Genomic DNA, 21,844 nt, shown 5'->3' with positions numbered 1-21,844 from the left:
AAATGCGAGAAGACACGGAGCTTAAAGGGTGAAGTGATTAGCCAGAGTCACTCTTCTGAGTGAAAGAGTAAAGGAATTAAAACACAAGTGTTCTTGCAGGCCCACAGTGTGCTGGATGCTATGCCAAATGCTCTTTATTTAGTTAGCTATAAAAGCTTCTGGCTCTGGGGTGTGGAGAGAAATGAATGGAAGAAGAGAAAATATCCAGACCACCAGGCACATGAGCCCCCAAGACCAGCACAAGCATCAGGGCTTGTATGAGGGGCTTGGTCCACCTGTGTGCAGTGGGCTCCTGGTGGCCCCCAATCCACAACAAGCTGGCCTTGTGGAAGGTGCCCTTGGAGTTTATTATGAGGCAAAGGTGAGGCAAGGCAAGCACAGGACCCTGAAGGAGAGGAAAGGGTTTGTCAGCAGATAAAGATAAGAGTCAGGGCAGCACACAACCCTGGGTCCTGGGGATGAGAAAGCTTCAAGCCCCTTAAGACTTTCTTTCCCTTGGGATTGAGAAATAAACCAAGAAAAATGGTTTCTCTGTTCTTGAGTGCTATAGATGGTGTGTGGTGTAAATAGTGTGCTCTGGGAGTTCAGAGGAAGCTCACAGGGTGTGGGGGCTGTTTCCACAAAGTCTTCACCACCATCATCATTTCATGAGCACCTACCCTCTTTAATTACAGGGACCCTTAAACTCTTGGCACTGACACCATCCTGACTTTTCCAGGGAAGGAAACCGAGGCTTAGAGTCCTGAATGGGAGAGCCAGACTTCTGCCTCAGGACCCTAGTTGGCACCTGACCTCTACCTTGAAGGAGGAGTAGGCTTTTCATCAGCGATCCCAATATTCCAGGCAGAGAGCATTGTTTCCACAGTAGGAGAAACTGCACAACAATGGTGTTTACAGGAAATACAGCACTGACCTGTTCTCCTGGAGTCAGAGAGTACAAAGTAGTGACAAAGTTCAGGAGGAAAAGAAAATTGAGATGGAATTGTGGAAGGCTGAAGGATCTCTACTCTAGTGAAATGCTAGACATTTAGAAGAGAATTATTTAGACCCAGCGTGGATAGTTCTGTAAGTGAGGTAAGGAGGCGGAAGCTCAGTGCTGACCATGCAGGGGAACAGAGAAAGAAGATGCGTGTGCAGAACTTTGCAAAGGTGGGATGAGAAGACTTTGACAACAGTGGGACGAGGTCTTTGCAGTTCCGTGTCAGCAGCACCTGGAGCACAAGGGGAAGGAAGAGAAGTGAAGTTGGGGGCAGGAGGGGGAACACGTATGATCTCAGACTTGGTTAGCTCGACATGCTAATGACATCCATTGCAGAAATTTTGGAAGTGTTAGCAGAAGCTTGCCAGGGTTGATATAGAGAAAAGATAGCTTGAAGCTAGAGGGAGAGAGAAGTCCTTTTGTGGGTCTCAGACGTAACTGAAGCAGTGGAGATCACAGCAGAAAGCCAGGGATGCCCTCTAGAGAACACCCACCTTTATTGGATAGAAGCCAGATGTGGAACCCTGGCAAAAGAGAAATTGGTTTAGAAATACTACAAAGAAAGGCACGATGGTACAGTATTATGGAAGCCTAGCAAATTCAATGTTAAGAAGAGTAGGAAGCTGGCAGTAGGCAATGCTGCAGAAAGAGCAGCAAGGAGCTTACTGCATGGGCTGGCAGAGCTGTCATCTAGGGGGGCAATGGCTGGGAGGCCCTGACTTCTGGGAAAATAAAGAGGCTTCATGCTTCAAATCGTCTTCTTCATAACTCTTCTGGGCACAAGATGACCACTACCAACTCCAACCATAAATAGTTTCTCTGGCCTTAGCCATCATATTCCAGATGTTGCAGTCTCTTTATACCCATAGATCCCAAAAATTTCTACCTGTGGCCTTGGACAGATCTATGTCTTTTCGCCTTTCCCAGACAGGGAGACACTAATCTCATGCCAAAAGGTTGAGGATAACCAAGTGAGAGAATTCTCAGAGATTAAACCTCTAATCAGCTATTTCTAATTACTGAAGATATAGCACATTATTGCAATAGATGGTATAAACACAGCTATTCTTCTGTCCCCATCCTTAGAAGCAGGACCCAGCTACATTATATTTTGCTTTCCCTTGGGTCTGAGAACTAAACTGAAAAACAAAAACAAATCTGTTGTGGACAGAAAGAAGTTCATCCAGGCCCGGGGATTTAGCTCAGTGGTGCCACCGCCTGCCTCACAGCCACAAGGTCCAGGGTTCAATCCCTAGTACCAAAAACGTTCATCCACTCCTGTAACTGATGTAAAAGAGCAACTTGGCAACTATGTGGCTGTCAAGGACTTAGCTATACAGGTACCTTGAGGGGGTGGTCTCAGGCCCTTACCAGGTGTTCAGTGTCTCTGGAGGCAGAGATACGGCTACCTGCTGGGATGTCAGATCGATAGCCAGCTTGGTGCCACTTGGAAGCGTTCAGGAGTCAGAAGAGGCCCAGGTTTCAGGGCCCATCATACCATGTGGCCTTGCCTCATTTTCCATTGAGGGTAAATCGTTAGCCTCTGGCTTTAGCCAGTCTCACTTAAAAAGTGTTGGTACTAATTTAGTAACTCACAGAGAAGCAGTACAGGCAACGCAAAGGTGCTTTGTAAGTTATGAAGTGCTGCACAAATACTACTGTCAAAGCACATCGGAGGGTAGGCAAATTTGTCCTTCAAACACAGCAGGGAAGATGCCTTCTCTGGCTGTAAAAGAAGGATTATTGGGACATTGTGTGCAAAAATATTACTTGGGGGGGTGATTTATAAGTAGAACGGAATACTAAAAATAACACAGAAGGTTGACCTTTCTGCTTCAGGTTTCTTTGGATTTTCTTCCCTGAAAAAGCCATTCTAGATGAAATGGTCAAAACCAAGGTCAACCATGCACATATTTTCTGCTTCTGCCCCTGCCTAGGAGTTGTTGTATTTCCAAACTCTTTAGTTTGGAGCGTTCTTTTCCCAGGAGCTCTGGAAGTAAAGGAGATAACTCTCTACAAAGTATGTGCTCATTTTTTGCTTCCCCCGCTTCTCCAGTGGGGGCGGCATGAACATTGGAGGGTGCCTAGATACCAGATGTTGTATCACTTAACTGAATCCCGGGCAACCCCACCGGGTAGATATTATTAATCATATTTTGTTGATGGTGACTCCTGAACCAGACAGGTGAAGTCACTAGACTTGCAGTCACAAATGGGATTCAGACTGAAATTTTTTTGTTAGCTCCTAAGTTAGTGTTTTTTCTTCTTACCTCACTCCTGGTCCTTTCCAAAAGAGTCTGTCTTACTGTTCCTCCAGATTTCCTCTGCATGGTAAAATGGTAAAATGTTTGCAAACATGTGGCCAGTTGAGCTCCTTTTCTCCAGAAAAGACAGGAAGAGACGCTGACTCCAGTTGGAGACAACTTCCCGGCCAACCCTTGCAGCTCATAGGCGGGCGGGACTGATCCCTCTGTCCCCTTGTACCTTAATTGCCATGCTTTCTCACTTTATGAGTTTCCAGACGCCATGCCAAACACTTTTAAAGGCAGGTAGGAGAGAAGGGTCTGCTTGCCTGGCAGCCAGCCATCACCCCAAGAATCTGTAGATCTGTTGCTTGCTCTCTCTTACTTGCTGTCTCAGAAAGGGCTGACCTAAAAGGCCTTTTACTCAGCAGTGAGATTTACATATCAGAACCTTGCTGACTTTCACAGAAAGGAGGGCTCTGGGCTGGGGACAGAGCCTTTGGAGGGGGTGTCGAAGGGAAGAGCTCATTTTATTACCCAGGAATGAAAACATTGTGAGTAATGAATAAAGTCCGAAAGCAGTAAATCTGGGACTCCAGAGTTTGGTGTGGAACGAGCCTCAGAATAAGCCTTCACCTCTCCTATAGAGGCGTGGGGTTGGGGCTGCCTCTCACTGCCCAACTTTCATTAAATGGGCTTTCAAAGGTTAGGATTACAAGAAGCCAAGTCCAGCTGGTTCATAATGATGATTTATGGCTCTGTTGTCGACTCCCCGACCCTTCTGTACAAGAGGATAAAGAAAATACATAATTTGTTGCTCATTAACTCTGAAATCTGTCAGGGCTGCCCCAGAAGCCATGTGGTCCTGGAGTCGTGTGTCTGCTAAATGGCTTCAGCCTGTCCCTGGCCTTGAAAATAAAACTGCTGTTCTACCAAGGAAAATGGTTTTAATAACAGTAGAAATAATAACCTTATCGCCATGTAGCCTGCTGTGGGTCTTTGAGCCTGAGATGGAGTATCTGGACTTGATTCTGAATCCTGTAGTTTCAGATTGTCTGTGTTACCTGGGCCTTGGTCTGCTTCTTGCCTGTGGCACTATTCATAAGTAAATTCCCGCTACTATTTTGTGCTTCCTTTGCTTGGATGGGAAGCTTGTGGTAAAGGAGCCTTGGACTCCCCATCTGTGGTATGGGTATACCTTCTCAGCGTTGCAGACTAGATGCAACCAAAGTATGGAGGAAATGTAAGAGATGACTGTTATTATGAAGATAGCTAGGAATCTGAGAATGCCATAAAATGTTTTCCTCATGTCTTCCTATGAGAGGAAGAAGGACTTCATTTCACAGTGTACTATTTGAAAACTGTGGCACTGTGACAATGGGAGTTTAGAATGATGAAGGGAAAGGTTAGAATTGTGGAGTCCTTAGAGTGTAGTCAAATCCCTTTCCCTAAAGTGGTTGAGGCACAGGGGTAATTCACCTGAGAGTGGTGAGTAAGGTAAGAGATGATAATTTTGTAGTAGAAGCCCATAGATTTTCTTTCTCAGCATCAAACAGGAAATCACGTAGATTATGCTCCAGCCCAGCCTGCTTAGAAGCAGTTCCTGCATCTCAAGCAGGACTGTGGTTCCCAGAACTCTGGAGCAATCCAGGGCAGGGCTTCTTCCCGGAGCCTCAGTTGGGTTCTTTGCCTGTGGTGTTTTTCATAAGGAACTTTCCTCCACTATTGCATATTACCTTAGATTGGTTGGGAAGCTGGTGATGAAGGTAGCACCAGAGAGTTGAGAGTAAATGTCATTGCAGTTATGAGGTAATAAATCGTGAAATCTAGCACCATAACTTTGCAAATGGAGAATCTGACTTATCTCAGATTCACTCAATAGTGAGGAAGTACTCCAATGCTGGCCACTTGACTCCTAGTTAAAGATGTGAATATGATTTATAAATAAAGAAAAATAAGAAAGAGTACGAGAACACGAGTTATGGCATGAACATCTGGAACTTGTTAGCCTGTAAGGTTACATAGGGTAAAAGTATAAATAGGTTCAAAAGGGGAATGAAATCCTGAATGGTAGGAAAGAATGCTGGGCTGGGACTCAGTACACCTGGGTCTAATCTTTGAACATGAGTTCGTTTGGACCTTAGCTTCTTCTGTATATAATGGCACTTTCATGTCTAACTTGCCACGCTTCTTAGATTTTAATCTCTACAATGTGTTATCAAAGGGCCATTGGTAATGTTTAGGGGATATTTCCAATTTTGCAATGTGGTAATGTTGAGGACTCCTCTCCTGCTCCCCTCCCTTCCCTTCTTCCTTCAGTGACAGGCTTGGAGCAACTGTGCAGGCTTAGACATTAGTTCTGCTCGCTCCAGAAGCGGCTAGGCCAGGATGCTGGCTGTACTGGCCTTTTTTTTTTTTTTTTTTTTTTTTTTTTGTACCGGGGATTGAACTCAGGTTCTTGTGCTTGCGAGGCAAGTGGAAGAACCACTGAGCTAAATCCCCAGCCCTGTACTGGCCTTTGACAATGGCCCTCCACGCAATCATACTGGATGCAACCTGAAAAAACACAGTGTGGTACTTCCACATACAAAGCATTTATCAACATGGAGTCCCTGTGTCAGCCTCAGCAGTGGCAATAGCTAGTCTCACTCCTACCTGTTGGTCACGGGACCCGGCTGCTGTTCCATCCTATGTGCTGTCCTTGTCCACGCTTTGGGGCCCTGGAGGACCTTGGTGAGACTTGTTTTGATGGCTTCCTCCACTGCAAAGAAGAGTGGGAGCCCTTGCAAAGGATGTGCATATCTATTGCTTCCTCTGTGGTCACGAATACGCTCTCTGCTCCCTGAAAAGGCAAGTGAGGCTCATCATCCTGCCCTTTGAGGAAGTATGAGAGGGACTTGCGGTAAGCGATAAGTTGACCGTCACTGTCCTGTGCTGTGGCTGCAACCAGGAAGTGGCCAACACTGTGCTATGTGTTAAGACAAGGGGAGTGGGCGGCATGCGTGTGCGTCACCAAAGCAAAACTGATCTTTTGCTGTGTAGATGTCCTCAAAGTTCACCTGACACAGTGGCAGCTGGCCTCATGCTTAATGTAAACCAGGCAGGCTCAGGCCAGTAACAGTCACAGTGGGATGGATAAAGGGTATGAGGACCAGGGACTTGAGGACGTTCATGAACATCCAAGGCCAGTGTAGTAAAAGTTTCTGCTTTTAGACATGCGTTCTTTCCGCAACAACATTCTTCTAAAAAGTAACATCAAAGCATCCCTTTCTGTGACCCCGCACGTTCCCACCCATATTGTCACATGCACACAACACTCTGAAAACGTGAGCAGCCTCCTTTATCGGGAAAGAGGCTGAGGCCCGGGGAGGTTGAGTTACTGCTGAAGGACATCAGCAAGTGGCTGAGCCCGGATTCAGACTCTGGACCTGACTGGGGTGTGTAAGCTACTCCCCCACCCCAGGCTCCATGTCAGCTCAAAGGCTGATGAAGCATCAGGTGATGACTCTCCACCCCAAATCTCAGAATGCCAAGATTTTTTCGAATGCTCTGATGTTCTTGATTCCTCATCTACTTTCCGCTGTGTATAGGTTCTCTTTTTATTTTTATTTTTTCAATTTTTAAAATTAGTCCATGTTTGCAGTACATAATGATTCCACTCCTCCTGGGGAGTTGGAGCGTGTGCACACCACATCTCAATTTTTTTTTTATCCCCATCCCCTCCTGTACCTAAGTTCTTATTCCACACACACACACACACACACACACACTCGCACGCACACACATTTTTCTTATGGTAAAGCCATTATACGGCCATGCAGGACTTCAGAAAAGGAAATAATGCCCATGTTAGCACTTTGATCATGTTCCCATTAGTATTTATATCTGTATCCTTCTTAAATAACAATTGAAATTTTCTAGATTGTAGCCTGTACTTAAATAAGAACATTCTCCTGTGTCATTAAATGTAGCATCATTTGTGGCAGTGGGTCTTGATATTCCTAATTCCCTTATCGGTTTTCCTTCTAGATCATCACAGGAGAATTCTACCGGATCTACTACCTGAAGGAGAAGTCCCGGTCCACGATTCAGAATCCCTACGTGGCAGCCCTCTATAAGCAAGTGGGTTGCTTCCTCTTTGGCTGTGCCATCAGCCAGTCCTTCACCGACATAGCAAAAGTGTCCATAGGGCGCCTGCGTCCCCACTTCCTCAGTGTCTGCGACCCTGATATCAGCCAGATCAACTGCTCCCAGGGCTACATTCAGAACTACCAATGCAGAGGCCCTGAGAGCAAAGTTCAGGAAGCCAGGTGAGCCACCTCCTTCCCATGGCCTCTGGGGGCCCCCTCCAATGCAGGGAAGTTCAGTGAGTACTGACCGAGCCAGGTCCCAGGCTGTGCTCTGGTGCACATGGGTGAATAAGGTATATTCCCTATTCTGGAGGAACTTGTAGCCAAATGACCGCAACAGAGTGTAAAGACACCATTTTGATGTAGCATTGGTATATCCATTCGTTTGTTCATTCTTTATTTATTCATGCCTACCTTTGTCCAAAGCACCACCCAGGATGCAAAAATGAGCAAGAGGCAAAGCCTGCTTTTGAGGTCACAGTCTAGTGAGGGAAGACAGACAGACAAGTGAATTTGAGGGATGTAACTGTGTCCTTTCGTGGCCCTCTCTTGCTCTTACAGGAAGTCCTTCTTCTCTGGCCATGCCTCCTTCTCCATGTACACGATGCTGTATCTGGTGGTAAGTACACAGTCCTGTCCTAGCCCGAGTCCCTCAGAATAACCAGGAACTGATCTCACTGTAAAATCCCCGAGAGAGAGTTTAGCCAGGACAGTTAGGTTTCATTCTGAGCTCTACCTCTGCCATAGCAGAAGTTGTTTTACAATACAAGCTTTCCAGTTTTCAGATAAAAATAGTGTTTACTACGTTGCTTGATAAGGATTGTGTGCGCCCATTTTGAAATTACGCACTCACTGCTCTGGTCATTTGTGTAATATTTTATGGTACAAGCACTGCTTTCTAAAAACCCATTAGGTCGTTGGATCCTTAGTACAAATAACCTGTGTTATAAAAATACTCTCTCTATTGTGGGAAAAGGTTACTAAGTAAGGCTTGGAAACTCCAAGTGAATTACCTGAACTTGCATAAACACTAAAACTATCACTGGAGTCTTAGCCCTCGGTTCCACTTCCTTGCAGTATTCACTCCTGCATTCACTGGCGTTCCTCCTTGCTCTGCTGATGGAAAAGCTTGATGGACCCTCAGTACCAGGCTACTGAGAGCGATCTGGAGTTGCCTGAAGTTCTTTTGCATCCATGAGCACACGTGGGTAGCTTCAGAACTCTACTGTGTCTGCATTTCTTGAATCCAAAGACTATGGTCCTAAGCATGTTTCAATTCCTTGAGCCAGTGGTGAACAGTGATTTGGATCTCATCGCCCCTGCCTGGCTGTGTCTGCCCTGGTTTCCTGCTGGTGCAGGGAGGGTGCAGGTGCACAGCCTCCGCCTGATGCCTGCCCCAGCTGCAGGATGACAGGAGCTGCTCTGTTTTTCTTTGTTGGTGGAATATGGTCATCGTCCCTGCCTTCCCTCCTTAAATGAGGTCTGCATGCCAGGGCCCTTCCTGCTTTCAGCTGCTTTGGTGCAGTTCAGAGCAACAGGGTACTGGAGGGCAGACGTAACTCAGGAGAGCATAAGCTGTTTGGAAAAAGAGTGTTTTGATTTCAGTTTATTCTGAAAACATAATCAGGAATTGGAGAAAAACAACAGAGATTGTCTGTTTTGCTTTCTCCCACGTCTTTTCAAAGAGGCCTTTGGCTTCTTGCTGCTTAAGACCAAGAGCTAAAAGGTGGCCCAACACTTTAAAAACTTTAAAACTAGAACTTATGTATTCAGAAATAGCACTTCCCTCTCCATTCTTCCATTTTTGCTTTGTTTTGTTTTTGTTTTGCTCTGAGAAAGGATAATTTAGCAAAGATATTTAGGTTCCTGCTCCATGTGTATATTTTACTCGGGGCTGGAAGCAATTTTATAAATGTAATTTCAGTGTTTTGTGAGAGGCTCAGCGGAGTTGGGGATGTGCTCATTTCTTTCATGCCCCTTTATTTTGTTCCAAGACAAAAGTACTGGATTATTTTAATGTCAACACTGGGCAGGAACCCTTCACAGCCGCTCAGAAGGTGAGGATGGGGCTGTGTTTGGGGCACATGTTGTAAGGGCATTCTTCGTACCAAGCACTGTATCCAGCCTGCATGGGAGAACTGTGTCTTTCAGTATCCTGGCGAGAAGTGTTTTAATTATCTTGTTTCTGGAAGTAAAGTTGAATCTAGGAAATTAAGTCACAGAAGTTCCACAGCCAGTGTGAGACAGAAAAGATGCTGGAGGCTGGTCTTTCCGAGCCTAGTGTTGTTATTATGTGTTCTTTTTGTTGTATGAAACTACAAGAAGCAAAGCAAACAAAAACCTCTTCAGAACAAACTTAGGCAAGAAAAGCTCTGGAGCCTAATTTCAATGCCACCTGGAGGACACCTGCCTCTCTCCAGATCTGCTTTAATGGGGGAGGCCCCCCCATTCCCCACCACCCACTTCCCAGCTGTCATAGCTGCAGCAAGGAATTGCTGGGAGGCATGAAGAGGAATGTATTTTGATTAAAGATTGTTTGCACTTCTCCAAGAGAGGAGGAAAATTGCAGTGCCTTTGCATTGCTGGAAGGAGTTGAAGGGATGGAGAGAGAAAAGGAAGAGAGAGGGAGAAGAGCCTCTCTAATCCTTCCCCTCAGGAATGTGTTATCACAGCCCCCACTTCTGGTCATGTGCACCCCAGTCAGTCTAATGTACTCTTGCAAATATACAGACATTCAGCATTCACAACCCATAGGCACTCTACATGCGTATACCCATGCATACATCTCTGACTTTACCTCTTTCTCTACAACCACCTCTGAAGCAAAGGGCCAAAAATGAAAATGGTGTTTTTTACCAGGGCTGGTTTTATGTGATTTTTACCCAGAAATCTTAACCCTTATAACGTCTGTTGTCTGATTTGCAAAGCTTTCTAAAAGAAGTTTGAAGGACCCTGGGGCTGCGTGCCAGAGGAGGTGGGAAACCTGCATCATTCAGAGAAGCCTTGGACCCTCCCCAGAGCTTTTACCTTTGCACTCCCAGAAGTGCCAGATCCTGCCCCGCCCCCGGGCACCTTGTATTTTTACTAATTTGCCTGTGATTCACAGCTTCCCTGGAGTACCACATTGAAATCAGCTGGTGTGGTATTGACAGCTTTTGCCTTTAGCGTCAGACACATGTGGACTCACACTGGCCATGCACCAAATGGTGTGAAACCCTGAGGGATACTCAGCATGAAAAACTCATCGTATTCACCTGCAAAGTGGACACAGTTGTGTTTGTTTTGCAGCATTGTTGTCGTCACTTCTCTTTCTGGACCCCACTTGTCCCCACCTGTCAAAGTAAAGAGTGGGCTTAGATGAAGTCTACTCATTTCTGGTTTTCTGTGTTTCTATGTGAAAGATGTTTAAATTCCTCTCTACACCGAAAAGAAAGATGGGAGGCCATGAGGTACAAACTTATGCTCATGTTGCTGTCAGGTTCAAAGACAACAGCCGACCAGAAACATCTGCCATCCCTACTGCCTGGCTGTCAGTAGCAGTCACCATCCATAGCCTCCATGGCTTTGAAGGGCTCTCTATATTAGGTTTTGATTTTCAAAATGGGTAGCTTGGAAAAACCATGACCTAAACACCAAATTATCTCCGGGCATAGAAGTGTAAGGATGAGATTAAGGTTTTTTAGAGATAAATTCAGATTCTAATAAAAAAACTCCACAGCATATATAGGCATAAACTGTGCTTCCTACCTCTGAACCCACCCTACCCCAGAGGACCACATCTGTGTCGGCCCCGCAAGTCCATGGGCAGGGACTGAGGACAATGTGGTAGTCTGGATAAAATGCCAACACCAGGGCAGACACCAATCCATGTGGCACTCCTGGTGTCTCTTCTATGGTGCCAGGCTCTTTGCTACCTTCTGGGACTACGGAGATGAGTCAGACCTGGGCCCTGCCCTTGAACTCACTTATGCATTAAGCATTCATCATTTGGGGGTATTTAGTGCAGCATTTGCTGTTACACACAAGCACCTTGGTAGCAGTGGGAAGCTGGAGATCTGTAAAGAATGCTTACCACCCTGTGAGAGTTCAGACTGACGGTGCAGGTGGATACTAATGGTCTGGTGGAAGGGCAGGTGGAGCACCAGCTTACTTGGGTAGATTATAATCAGTGATCTGAATTGGGGAATCCAAGCCCACCTGGAGCAGAGGGTGGCCAAAGCCAGGGAGGCTTCGAGCAGGGTTAGTCAGGTGAAGATGTAAGAGATTAGATGCCTGTGTGCAGAAGTAAAGGAGATGGTAGGGTGGGCAGGGGGTGGCAGGCATTCAATTCAGTACAGCTTTGAAGACTGAAAGGAAGCAGAAAGTAGAGAGCACACTTGAGGATTGGTCAATGGCCTTTGGAATCATCAGTCCTGACTCCTCAGTTGTCAGCTCAGGTTTGCTTCAAGACCTTTCCCTACTGGTTATGCTCTTTTGAAAGAAGTGTACAGGTGTCCCCTGCCTTCAGGTCACCTTTTCAGAGAAGCCTTCCTGGAACACTGTTTAAAATGACAGTCCCATCCTCCAGTACTGATCCTTCCTGTCTCTCTTTGCAGCCTGACTTTCCCTCTGTTTCTAATGTTCATTCACTGGTTAGTTCATTTGTTTCCCAACTAAATTACAAGTTCTGTAAGGTAGAGTTGTTGTTTTTTTTTGTTTTTGTTTTTTTTTTGGTGTGTTATGGTTGATCGAGGGGGTTGAGCACAAGGCCTTGTGCATTGCATGCTACCACTGAACTACATCTCCAGTCCTTTTTCTATAATTTCGTTTTGAGACAGGGCTTTGCTAAGTTCCCCAGGCTGGCCCCTAACTTGTGATCCTCCCACCTTTTCTTTTGCCTTCTCACCAGTGACTTGATAGATCACTAAGGTTCCATGTAGTGCAGGAAAGACCTTTGTGGAACCCTGTGTTGCTCCATGAGAACTGCTTATAATCAGAGCATTTACTGAGTACCAAGGAAACAGGGAAGTGGCTACCCTCTAACCGCCCTGTTCTCCAGGCTGTGGTTGTTAGTCACTGAAATTTTTGTTCAGCATGGGTGGAATCTAAGCCAGAGGTCTGGCGTGCCCAAGAGGCATACATACCCACAGATCCTGCCTGGTGCACTGTGCTAAACTCTGCACAGGAGCAAATTCCCCTAAGGGAACCAGACCCCCTGTACCAGATGTTTTCCCTCCCTACCTCGTTCAATCACTTGTCCATCCTTCTTTCCATCCATTTCTGCTTTTTATTTTCCTGATACCGGGGATTGAACTCAGGTCCTTGTGCTTGTAAGGCAGGCGGTGGCACCACTGAGCTAAATCCACAGCCCTGTCCATCCATTTCTGAGAACTTGTTCTCAGAACAAGTCAGACCCTTAGTGAGCATCTGGAGACGTGGAAAGAGCTCACTGTATTGTGGGGAAAACCAGAAAAGTAAGTAGCTGCGGACCAATTGGAGAAGTTCTCTGATTGAGGATGGGAAAGGGTGGCACACAGAGGAAGGGGTCCTTACCTGTGCGGTGACCTACCCAGAGCTGGCTCGAGACCAGCCAGAGAGTCTTCTGCTCCAGCTCCCACAGAAGCTGGATATCTGTGTTTGAGGCACGAATGTTTATAAAAATATGTGGCAAGTAGATTAGAGGAGCCTGATGCTCCAAACATCACTGGTGGGTGTCCTTTTGTACATGACAGTTGCATGGTCCCCTCATGTCGCTTATTTTCTCTGAAGACCAAAGAGACCAGCACAAAAGACCAACACTGTGCATGTAAAACAGTAATTCCCTGTGGAGAGCAGGTATTTAATAGCTAGATCCTGGACTTGGAAAAGGCAAACTTTCTAAGTAAGTCATGGCTCTCTGTTAACTTGAATGAGTGACATGGCCTTTTTAAGCCTTGATTTCTTTGTAAAGTGGACACAATGGTGTTCATCTTACAAGATTATCATGACAGTTGCAGGCAAAATTATTTAAAACACCCAGCACAGGGTCTAGAACCACACTCAGCAAAATGGTAGCTTCCTTTCCTTCCCCTGGCAGTGACAGATTTTATTTTCTCCAACGGGGTGGGGGGGAGTCAACCAAAGGTTCTTTTATCCTCAAAGCAGTTAAATAACTCCACAGGGGGATATTTAAATTTTCTCTCATGCCATAGAGCTATCAGGCCCATGAGCCAGAGCCTGGTGGGATCCATGGAGGAGGGAAAGTTTCTCTCTCTGGATGTCACTGATGTGAACTGGCTTCCTTGGAAGAGTGTAGGCAGGGACATAAGGAAGGACAAAAGCCTCCTTTTCACTCTTAACTGAATTTTTCCCAAGAGCAAGGGAAATGAAAGGAGAAGAGAGTGCAGACCTGTTTCCCCAGTTTGCAAATCATGTAACGAAACACATGACTTAGCAAGAATAAGCCTGTGACTCACCCACACATCTGACTTGGCGGGTTCAGTCCGGAGGAGCTGGAACTCGTCTCAGGGGATTTTGTTGGAATTCTGACACTGCAGCACCCCAGTTTTGAAGCTAGGTTCAGGAGCGAGAAGAACACTCTACTTACGGAGTGAGTTCTGTCTGCTGAGGACTTTCATGTACAACATTTCAGAGGAAGGGAGGCAAATGCATACCTTTTTTATTGTAATCTCTGTCACTTCCACAGTTCTGTTTGAGCAATGGGAAGTAAAATTTTAGTACAGGACAAGGAGAGGACTGTAGATCCCAACCATGCTGCAGCATCTCAGTGATTAGGATGAGGGTTCCAAGTGCAGGTTCCTCGGCCCAGAGTCCTTCCTTCACACAGATGAGGAAGTGGCTCCAGGTAGGACAGTGGCAGGCAGGGAGGAGTGTCAGGGTGATGGAGGCTTTGTGTGTTTCCAGTTCTGCTCACCCTTTTCCTAATCAGCTTTTTTGGGGTGCATGGAACTTTGTATTCTGATTCTGGGAACATCCCCTTGCTATTTGAGGGCAGGATGGGGGCCTGGCATCCTTGTGGTCAGTAGGGTTTGACTTCCTCTCTTGAGAAATGTGTGCCTGGCCCCTTGGTTGGGAGTGAACAGAACCCTTAGTAACTTGCTGTCCCCAGCCTGCAGGATGCACTTTGAGGTCCTTGAGATGCTCAGACGTCTGGTCTGGAGTGGCTCGTGTGACCGAGCCATGACCCAACAAAGCCACACTCACTTAGCAGTGAGTTTGGTGTGGAGTGGCGGGTTATTGGGCTCTGCAGTCAACTTCAAAGCCTGTTGCCAGCAGCTGACTTCTCCTATCTAGTGCAGCCGCTGGCTGGAAGGTCACTGTGCAATCTCTTTCTTTAGTAATTTACTTGTTCTAGTGAAATCCCCACCACTGAGACAATCTTATCTATTAGGGCAAAAGGGTGACCTAGATTTCTGAAACTGGAGCACCCATCCTCTGCCCTCCAGAGTCTTCTCCATTCTGTCTTCTTTGATCCTGGCATCTCTGCAAGGGAGATGCTGTTCTACCTGTTTCACAGATGAGGAGACTGAGGTGTAGAGAAGTTAAAGGACCATATACTTAGTAAGTGATAGGACCAGGCCAGGACTCAGAGCTGTCTCACCCTGAAATGAACTTGACTCTTGTGCTGCTCTCCCTGTGGCCACAGCTGTGGGCACCAGGACCAATCCTAACCCTGAGCATTGCTCCATGAATGTGTGCCATTACTGCTTTCCCCAGGAAAGCTTTTCCCAGGGCCCCAACTCCTTTCTCATTCGTGAGCACTTCCCTCCTTCCTGGTGCTATTCTGATGCTGGTCTCTTCCTCTCCCTGCAAGTTCCTCTCCTGTATTGATTTCTTTCGTGGAGCTCCAGCCTGAAGTTGACTGAGTCAGTGGCAAGGGAGATGTGGCTTTGTCCGGTTGGGAAATCCACCCTTCCTCTGTCCCTCCCTGGATTCCAAGGCCTGTGACCTAAAGTTGATAGGTTGCCAGCAAGGGGAAGGGTGGTAGGATGTTGAACAAGCATTTTCTGAGGACCTGCAGCTTTTTTCAGAGAGGGAAATAGGACAGTTTGGGAGTCAGTTGAATTAACTAAAGAATAAAATTATCTAATTTACTAAGTAGCATCTTGTGTCCTGTCCTTGTCCATAATGTGACACTTTGACGTGGGAGGAAACTGAGGCTCAGCTAGGGTCTTCTAATGAAATCCTGTGCTCCTCCTGCTCTCCACCCCACCCCCAGCCGCTGCTGGGAGCAGCAGGAAGAGGCTGGCCAATAGTGTGCACTGCATGTGGGTATTCCTTCCTCTGACCTCGCCATTGCTCTCAAGACTTGTGTTGAGTTGGAGCTGGACCAGCATCATCTCCATCTCCACTCAAAAGGAAGGGACCTTTTGATCCAAAATGGCGGAGTCTTACCAGCAGATCAGTTCAGCAGAAAGGAGCGCACAAGCCCTTGGCCTGTAGCTGCAGGCTCACTCTGATATTGGCATTGCCTGTAGTGACCCAGCTCTGCACTGAGATTCGTTTTTTTATGGTACTCAGTGCCTGGCTTAAAACAATTAATTGTTCACCATTTCTTATAGGAATATTTTCCACTTGTCCAATGGGTTGATGTTCCATAAAAGTAGTGATTGGAGGCCAATTAAGTGTTTTCCCTACAGAACTTCTTGAGCCTTTAATAATCTTGTGAGTACTTTACATAACAGAAACAAGTACTTTAGTACCGAGTGCTCACTCATCTTTTTTTTAAGAGACTGAATATTCCATGGGATACAGTTTGGGGGTAATGTTTTACTGAATAAAGGCCACAGTCCTTACTCTGATGCCCAGAGCCTTTCATGAACTGGTGCCTACTGGTCTCTGCAGCCTTTCTCCCCTCGTGGCCCCCACATGCTCTTTTCTAGCTGTGCTGAACTGTTTGAAGTGCCCGGGCTGTTCATGGTAGGTTCTCAGCCACCCACACTCCTCTCTGTCTCCCTGACTTCCAGTAGATGCCAGTCCATTCAGGTTCACGTCAACTATCCTTTCCTCTTAGTACCTTAGATTGCTCCAGCTTCCCTCCTAGATCCCATATCCCCTGCACTCTCCATAGGGTAAGAATTAGACCTTCTTTCTGCTTCCTTTGCACCCATCGCAAATCTGCCCCCCCTCAGGTTAATTGGTAGTTACTTAATCTTCTTTGGTATTATGATGATTTTATCACTGCTTTTAGATTTTAATGGGTTATATTTATATATGAGGAAAACACTGATGTAAATCATTTACTTAGCAGCCAACAGCATCCATGCAGCCCCCTAGTAGTTTTTTGTTACTCTCAAACTCTCCGGTGCTACGCTCATATAATCTGAAAATGATTATAAAATTTCTTGCTGTTGTCCCCCTTTTTTTCTCCCTTCTCTTTGGCTGTGCTAGGGATCAACGCAAGGCATTGTGCATTCTAGGCAGGCACCACATGGAGCCGCACTGCAGACACCTGCTGTTCCCACACCTGGTTCTTTGCGTGCTGCTCCCGTGTGGCTCAGGCTGCCCTGGGCCCCCTCCTCTGGCCCCTCTGGTGCTCTGTCCTGACCTCCAGAGGAAGGTGGCACTGTCTCAGGAAGGGCAGGTCTCTCTGGAGACCGGCAGTCCTCCCTCTGCCCTTCCCCTCTCTCCAGCCTCTCCCAGTGCTTTGATTTGCAGTCGGAGGTTCCCCTCGTCCCCTCGCCTCTTCCTCTTCATTTCCCCAGTTCCCACAGGAACTTGGGAAGTAGGTTGTGCCCAGAGGTTAGAACGGAAACTGCCGCAAGATAACTTCAAGGGGACAATACCCAGTTGACGTCATTTCAGCTTCTTTCCTTCAGCCCGAGGTGTTTTTTTTTCTCTTATATTTTCTCCAGGTTACTCTTCCACCCCACCCAGCCCAGTGTCTGTTGATTTCCACTTGAAAGTTCCCTGGCATTGTGTGCCAGTTTATGTGTTTCCTTATATGCTAATTGAAAATCCAGATCTCTTAGTGGTGACTTAGAACTTTGCTCTCAGGTGGAGTGGCTTTCTTTTGAGCTAGAGCATGTGCTGTGAATATCATGATGACTTTCCCTCAGCATCATGGATTTTATTTCCATGGCAATGGCGAGAAGCAGGTGATGCTGGGAATACATATCTCTCTAATCGCCAGCAGACACACACACAGGTATTAAGAGAGTCGGTGGCCACTGTAAAACAAAGCATTTTCTAACCCTGGTCACTGTTCTCTAATTAGTCTCAATCCAGAAGAAGTTAAACAGAAACCACATTTATTAAAGTGCCTATGGAGTGCCAAGCAGGATGCAAGAACTGTTTCCATATATTATCTTTCCTCTCTCTCTCTTTTTTTTTTTTTTTTTTGTTTTTTTTGAGACAGGGTCTTTCTTTGTAGTTGAGACTGACCTGGAACTCACTACGTAGCCCAGGCTGGTCTTGAATTCACAGCTCACAGCGATCCTCCTGCCTTAGCCATGCCTCACCACACCCGGCTTCCTTATTTTTTGTTATGAGCAGGAAGGCTAGATGTTCCATGACTGGCTGGTAGTCGGGTCCAAACAAAACCCTCTGTGGCAATGCACTGCCAGTCTGGGTGCATCCGCAGAGCAGAAATAGAGTGCGTGTTGAGGTGGAGCCATAGTGCCCATGAGTGGAGAGTAATGTCAAGTCTGTTCTTTTTGTCTCCTCCCTCCAGCTATACCTGCAGGCCCGCTTCACCTGGAGAGGCGCCCGGCTGCTCAGGCCCCTCCTGCAATTCACCTTGATCATGATGGCCTTCTACACGGGACTGTCCCGCATATCTGACCACAAGCACCACCCTGGCGATGTCCTGGCGGGGTTTGCCCAAGGAGCCCTGGTGGCTGGCTGCATAGTAAGTAGCCTCTGATGCTCAGCCTGCAAGCAGAGCCTGGGACTATGGCTTGTTAAATGTTTCCAGCTCAGTGATGCAGGCAGGGAGCCCTCATTCCCGTTGTCCTCTAGGTGTCCATCCCAAGGCACCATCGGTTAATGAGAGTCATTTCTGTGTCTGTCCTGTCCATGCATTTTGATTGCGAAGGGTCTGTAAATCCTCTTCTCCATAAACTCAGAAGGCCTGGGCTCACAGAATGCTGCCATTAGAAGTGACTTGGGATATTGACCAGCCTGTGCACTGTATATCTGAGGATACTGAGGCCGGAAACTTGGCTAGGATCGCTCAAGTGAGCAGCAGAGTTGACGTCTCTGGACTCACACACTGCTTTGATGCACATGGGCTCTTCAGTGGAAGTTTTCTGCTTCTTGGGAAATGCCTCCCATTCCCATGGAGATCTCTGGGGCCCTCAGCCTGTGTTGGCTGAAGGGGAAGGTTTTTTCTGTGGCCTGAGCCCTGCTGGCCCAGGAACGTGTACATTAAGCCACAAGCTGGGCCACGTTCTGGCTCACCCAGATGAATAGGCCAACTTCTCCTAACTCCCCTTGAGTACGGGATAAGGTGTCCCACATCTCCGAGACTCCAACAGTGATCTCTGCTTTTCATACACACTGAGTGCTTTGAGGGGCTTAGCGAGCAGCCCTGACCTAGCCCGAGAAGGACCCCGCTCCACACTGGCCGGAACCCCGAGCTCCGTAAAGGCTAGGTGTTTAAGCAGCATGCATGGAGGTTGCACTGTTATTAGTATTAACCTCGCTCACTCACAGTAAGAACTGTGAACAACAGAGAAATCTAGACTTCCTACTTCTCTGGTCCTAGTTTCTAAGCCTGGCTGCGGCTTGTCTTCCTGAAGTTCTGCCCAATAACTGCTCGTAGCCTGTGATTGATTTGATGATGTGTGTCTCCCTGCAGATTGGCAGGTACCATCGATAAATATATATTACTCTCCTTGTCTTACCAGAGGCTCACAGGGATCCTAGCTCAGGTGAAGTCAGTTTGCACTTAATAGACAATAAGCTGCAATCAATGGTTGATTAACCTTTCCTGAAATCACTGTGGGGAAGAGGTCTTGAAGGTGTAGGGATGGATGAGGCTCAGCCCTTGCTCCCAAGGAAAAAATCTCTGTTCTAGCTGTGTGTACAGCTGGGCCAAGCTCCAGAGCTGGAGAATAAATAAGCAGGGCTGCAGCAGACATAGAGACAGGTGGGAAAGGCCGGTGAGATGTGGGAGTTGGGTGGTCAGAGCGGACACTGTGACCAAAGGAGGATATGAACCGCCTGCCTGCCTGCCTTGGTGTGGGAGTACTGGCCTCAAGGACTGGCTGTCTTGACAACTGTCTTCGTTGCTCTCTTTTTATTTTTTGTTTTTGTTTTTAATTTTAATTATATTGGTACAAGTGAAGGCCAGAGGGAGAGAATTGGGGGAGCAATCCATTAACGAGAGCCCCTGTCACCAGCCGGCCCGTCCTGGGAGCCTGGCCCTTCAATGTGGAGTGACAGTGGGGGCGGGTGTTTGTAGGAAGGGTGCCCTTGCTGCCTGTGTCCTCCAGCCCTGCTCAGCAGGAGGCCAGCCCTTGGGGCCCGCTGCTCTGTTTCCTTCTGGCCGGCGCCACAGCCCTAATTGGAGTCTCCTGCACCCCCAATTAAAAAAATTAAAAGGTGTGGGGATCATTCCAGCCTTCCTCTCTTTTATACCCCAGAGCACCAGCCATGAGCAATTAGACAAAATTCGGGAGGACCAGGGTTTATTTTCTATAAGGGAAATGAAGGGTCTGTCTTTCATCCTGTTTGGCTCTGGCCGATGGCAGCAAGGGATAGGGATCTGGTCCTGGCTTGCGTAAAGCACCTACTGTTTGCTGGCACCTTTCTAGAACTCTACTCACTGTCTCTTTTTAGCCACAGGGGGACATTTCCAGGTGAGGTCACTTGGGCTAGGAGCGATGTCTTAAGTCTTCCAGGATCTTCCAGGAGACAGTTGCTTGCTCCCAAGGTTCAAACTCACTCACAGCTGTGCCCTCTGTGCTGGGCAAGGAGGGGAGGTCGCTAAAGCTGGAGCCCACCTGGAGTTGATCTGAGTCAGACACTGCATAGACAGCTCCTTAACACATGTCATTTTAGGGTGTCAGGGTCCTTCAGAGGCCTAGGGCTTATCTAGTCATCACTCTGTCTTTTAAAATCTGGGTTACCATAAAAAGATAGCTTGGGAAGGGCTAATAAGTATCTTCACTGGTCTTTTGCCCATTTAGCTGTGAACACACGAGGGTAGGAACTTGATCTTATTTATCATTTTTCTCCAAATACCTGACCCTCAGCCAGGTGCACAGCAGAACTCCTGGTCCCAACTGACTTGGAATCAGAGCACTGAGGGTTCTATTTTTAAGTCATTTGAGAGGCCAGGGCAGCGAAGGGGTGGGAGCCAAGAAGGCAGCGTGTGTGCCCTTTCCTGTGTGAGTGCCAGGACTCTGCTGTCCTGGTTTTGACTGTAAGGAGGGAGACAGAAGCAGGACTCTGGACTGAATCAAACATGGTGTCCACCAGGAAGCGGGGCACGCACCATCTAATGAGGACAGCAGCTGCCCAGGAGGAGGGGGCAGAGGGTGTGCCTTACTGGTCCTACAGGGGTGCGGATACTCCATGGCTCTCACTTCCAGGCAGGAGTCTCTGGCCTCCGCTATGCACATATGTGTGGAAGGACTTTTCCCCGGTACCAGGGCTGACCATGCCAGTGAATCCCAGGAAAAGCCGAGTGCTCAGCTCAGTGAGACTGGAGCAGTACCCTTGGAACAGAGACGTTCCTGGAGGAGCTCGAGTAAGACAAGGCACAGAGTAGTGCCAAGGGCACTGCATAGGGCATGAAGACAAGAGTCCTTGAGAGCTCCCCGGACAGAGGTGCATCGTTTGCTGGCTCCACTCTGTTAAGCGCTCTGTTAAGCACTGTCATCTTCAGTCCCCCCAGATCCTAAAGGTTCTATCATTAGCATCACTTAAGATGAGAAAAAAGCAGTCAAGAAGGATTACATCACACAGAGAGAAGGTAGAGAAGCCAGAGTCAAGCCCTACCTGTCTTCACACAGTGCCAGTGCTCCAAGACCCAAGCCTTTCCCTGCATTACCAGGCATGCTGAGTTTCTCCTCACTTTCCCGCACTGAGCTCTTGGCCTGAACTGCTCTCTCCCTCTGATGGAGCACAGTTACAGCTTTACCTCACTGTCAATGAAGACTTCTGTACTAGCTGCCTGTGGCTGTTGTCAAAAATCACCACAATTTTAAGTAGCTTAAAACAACACAGATGTGTTTTCTTATAGGTCTGGAAACCAGAAATTAGAAACAGGTCCCTCTGGGCTAAAATAAGGGTGTCAGCAGGGCTGTGTCCCATCCAGAGGCTCTGAGGAGCTGCCTCTGACAGCTCTGGAGCTACCTGTGTTCCTTGGCTCGTGGCCGCCTCCTCCATCTTCAGAACAAGCAGAGTGTAGCCAGGTGTGGTGGCACACGCCTGTAATCCCAGCACTCGGGAGGCTGAGGCAGGAGGATTGCTGTGAGTTAGAGACCAGCCTAGGCTACATAGTGAGTTCCAGGTCAGTCTCAATGACATAGTGAGACTCTGTCTCACAACAACAACAACAAAAA

The 21,844-nt window shown here is 47.3% G+C and overlaps 1 protein-coding gene across 3 annotated transcripts in view; it reads left to right on the top strand.

Moving 5' to 3' along the window:
• Window positions 1–21,844, top strand: part of Plpp3 (phospholipid phosphatase 3) — a 115,890-nt gene that overhangs the window by 84,242 nt on the left and 9,804 nt on the right. For all 3 annotated transcript variants that reach the window (XM_010603638.2, XM_010603639.2, XM_033767771.1), the window contains 3 exons: window positions 7,252–7,532; window positions 7,914–7,971; window positions 18,004–18,180. In XM_010603638.2, coding sequence (XP_010601940.1) covers window positions 7,252–7,532; window positions 7,914–7,971; window positions 18,004–18,180 — 516 coding nt within the window. The remainder of the gene's footprint in view (window positions 1–7,251; window positions 7,533–7,913; window positions 7,972–18,003; window positions 18,181–21,844) is intronic.

The sequence above is a fragment of the Fukomys damarensis genome, unplaced genomic scaffold (assembly GCF_012274545.1).
Source record: "Fukomys damarensis isolate Sample0158 unplaced genomic scaffold, DMR_v1.0_HiC HiC_scaffold_23, whole genome shotgun sequence".
In the NCBI taxonomy this organism is placed as follows: Eukaryota; Metazoa; Chordata; class Mammalia; order Rodentia; family Bathyergidae; genus Fukomys; species Fukomys damarensis.
Note: the sequence above shows the minus strand (reverse complement) of the source record. Positions and strands in the feature narration are given on the sequence as shown.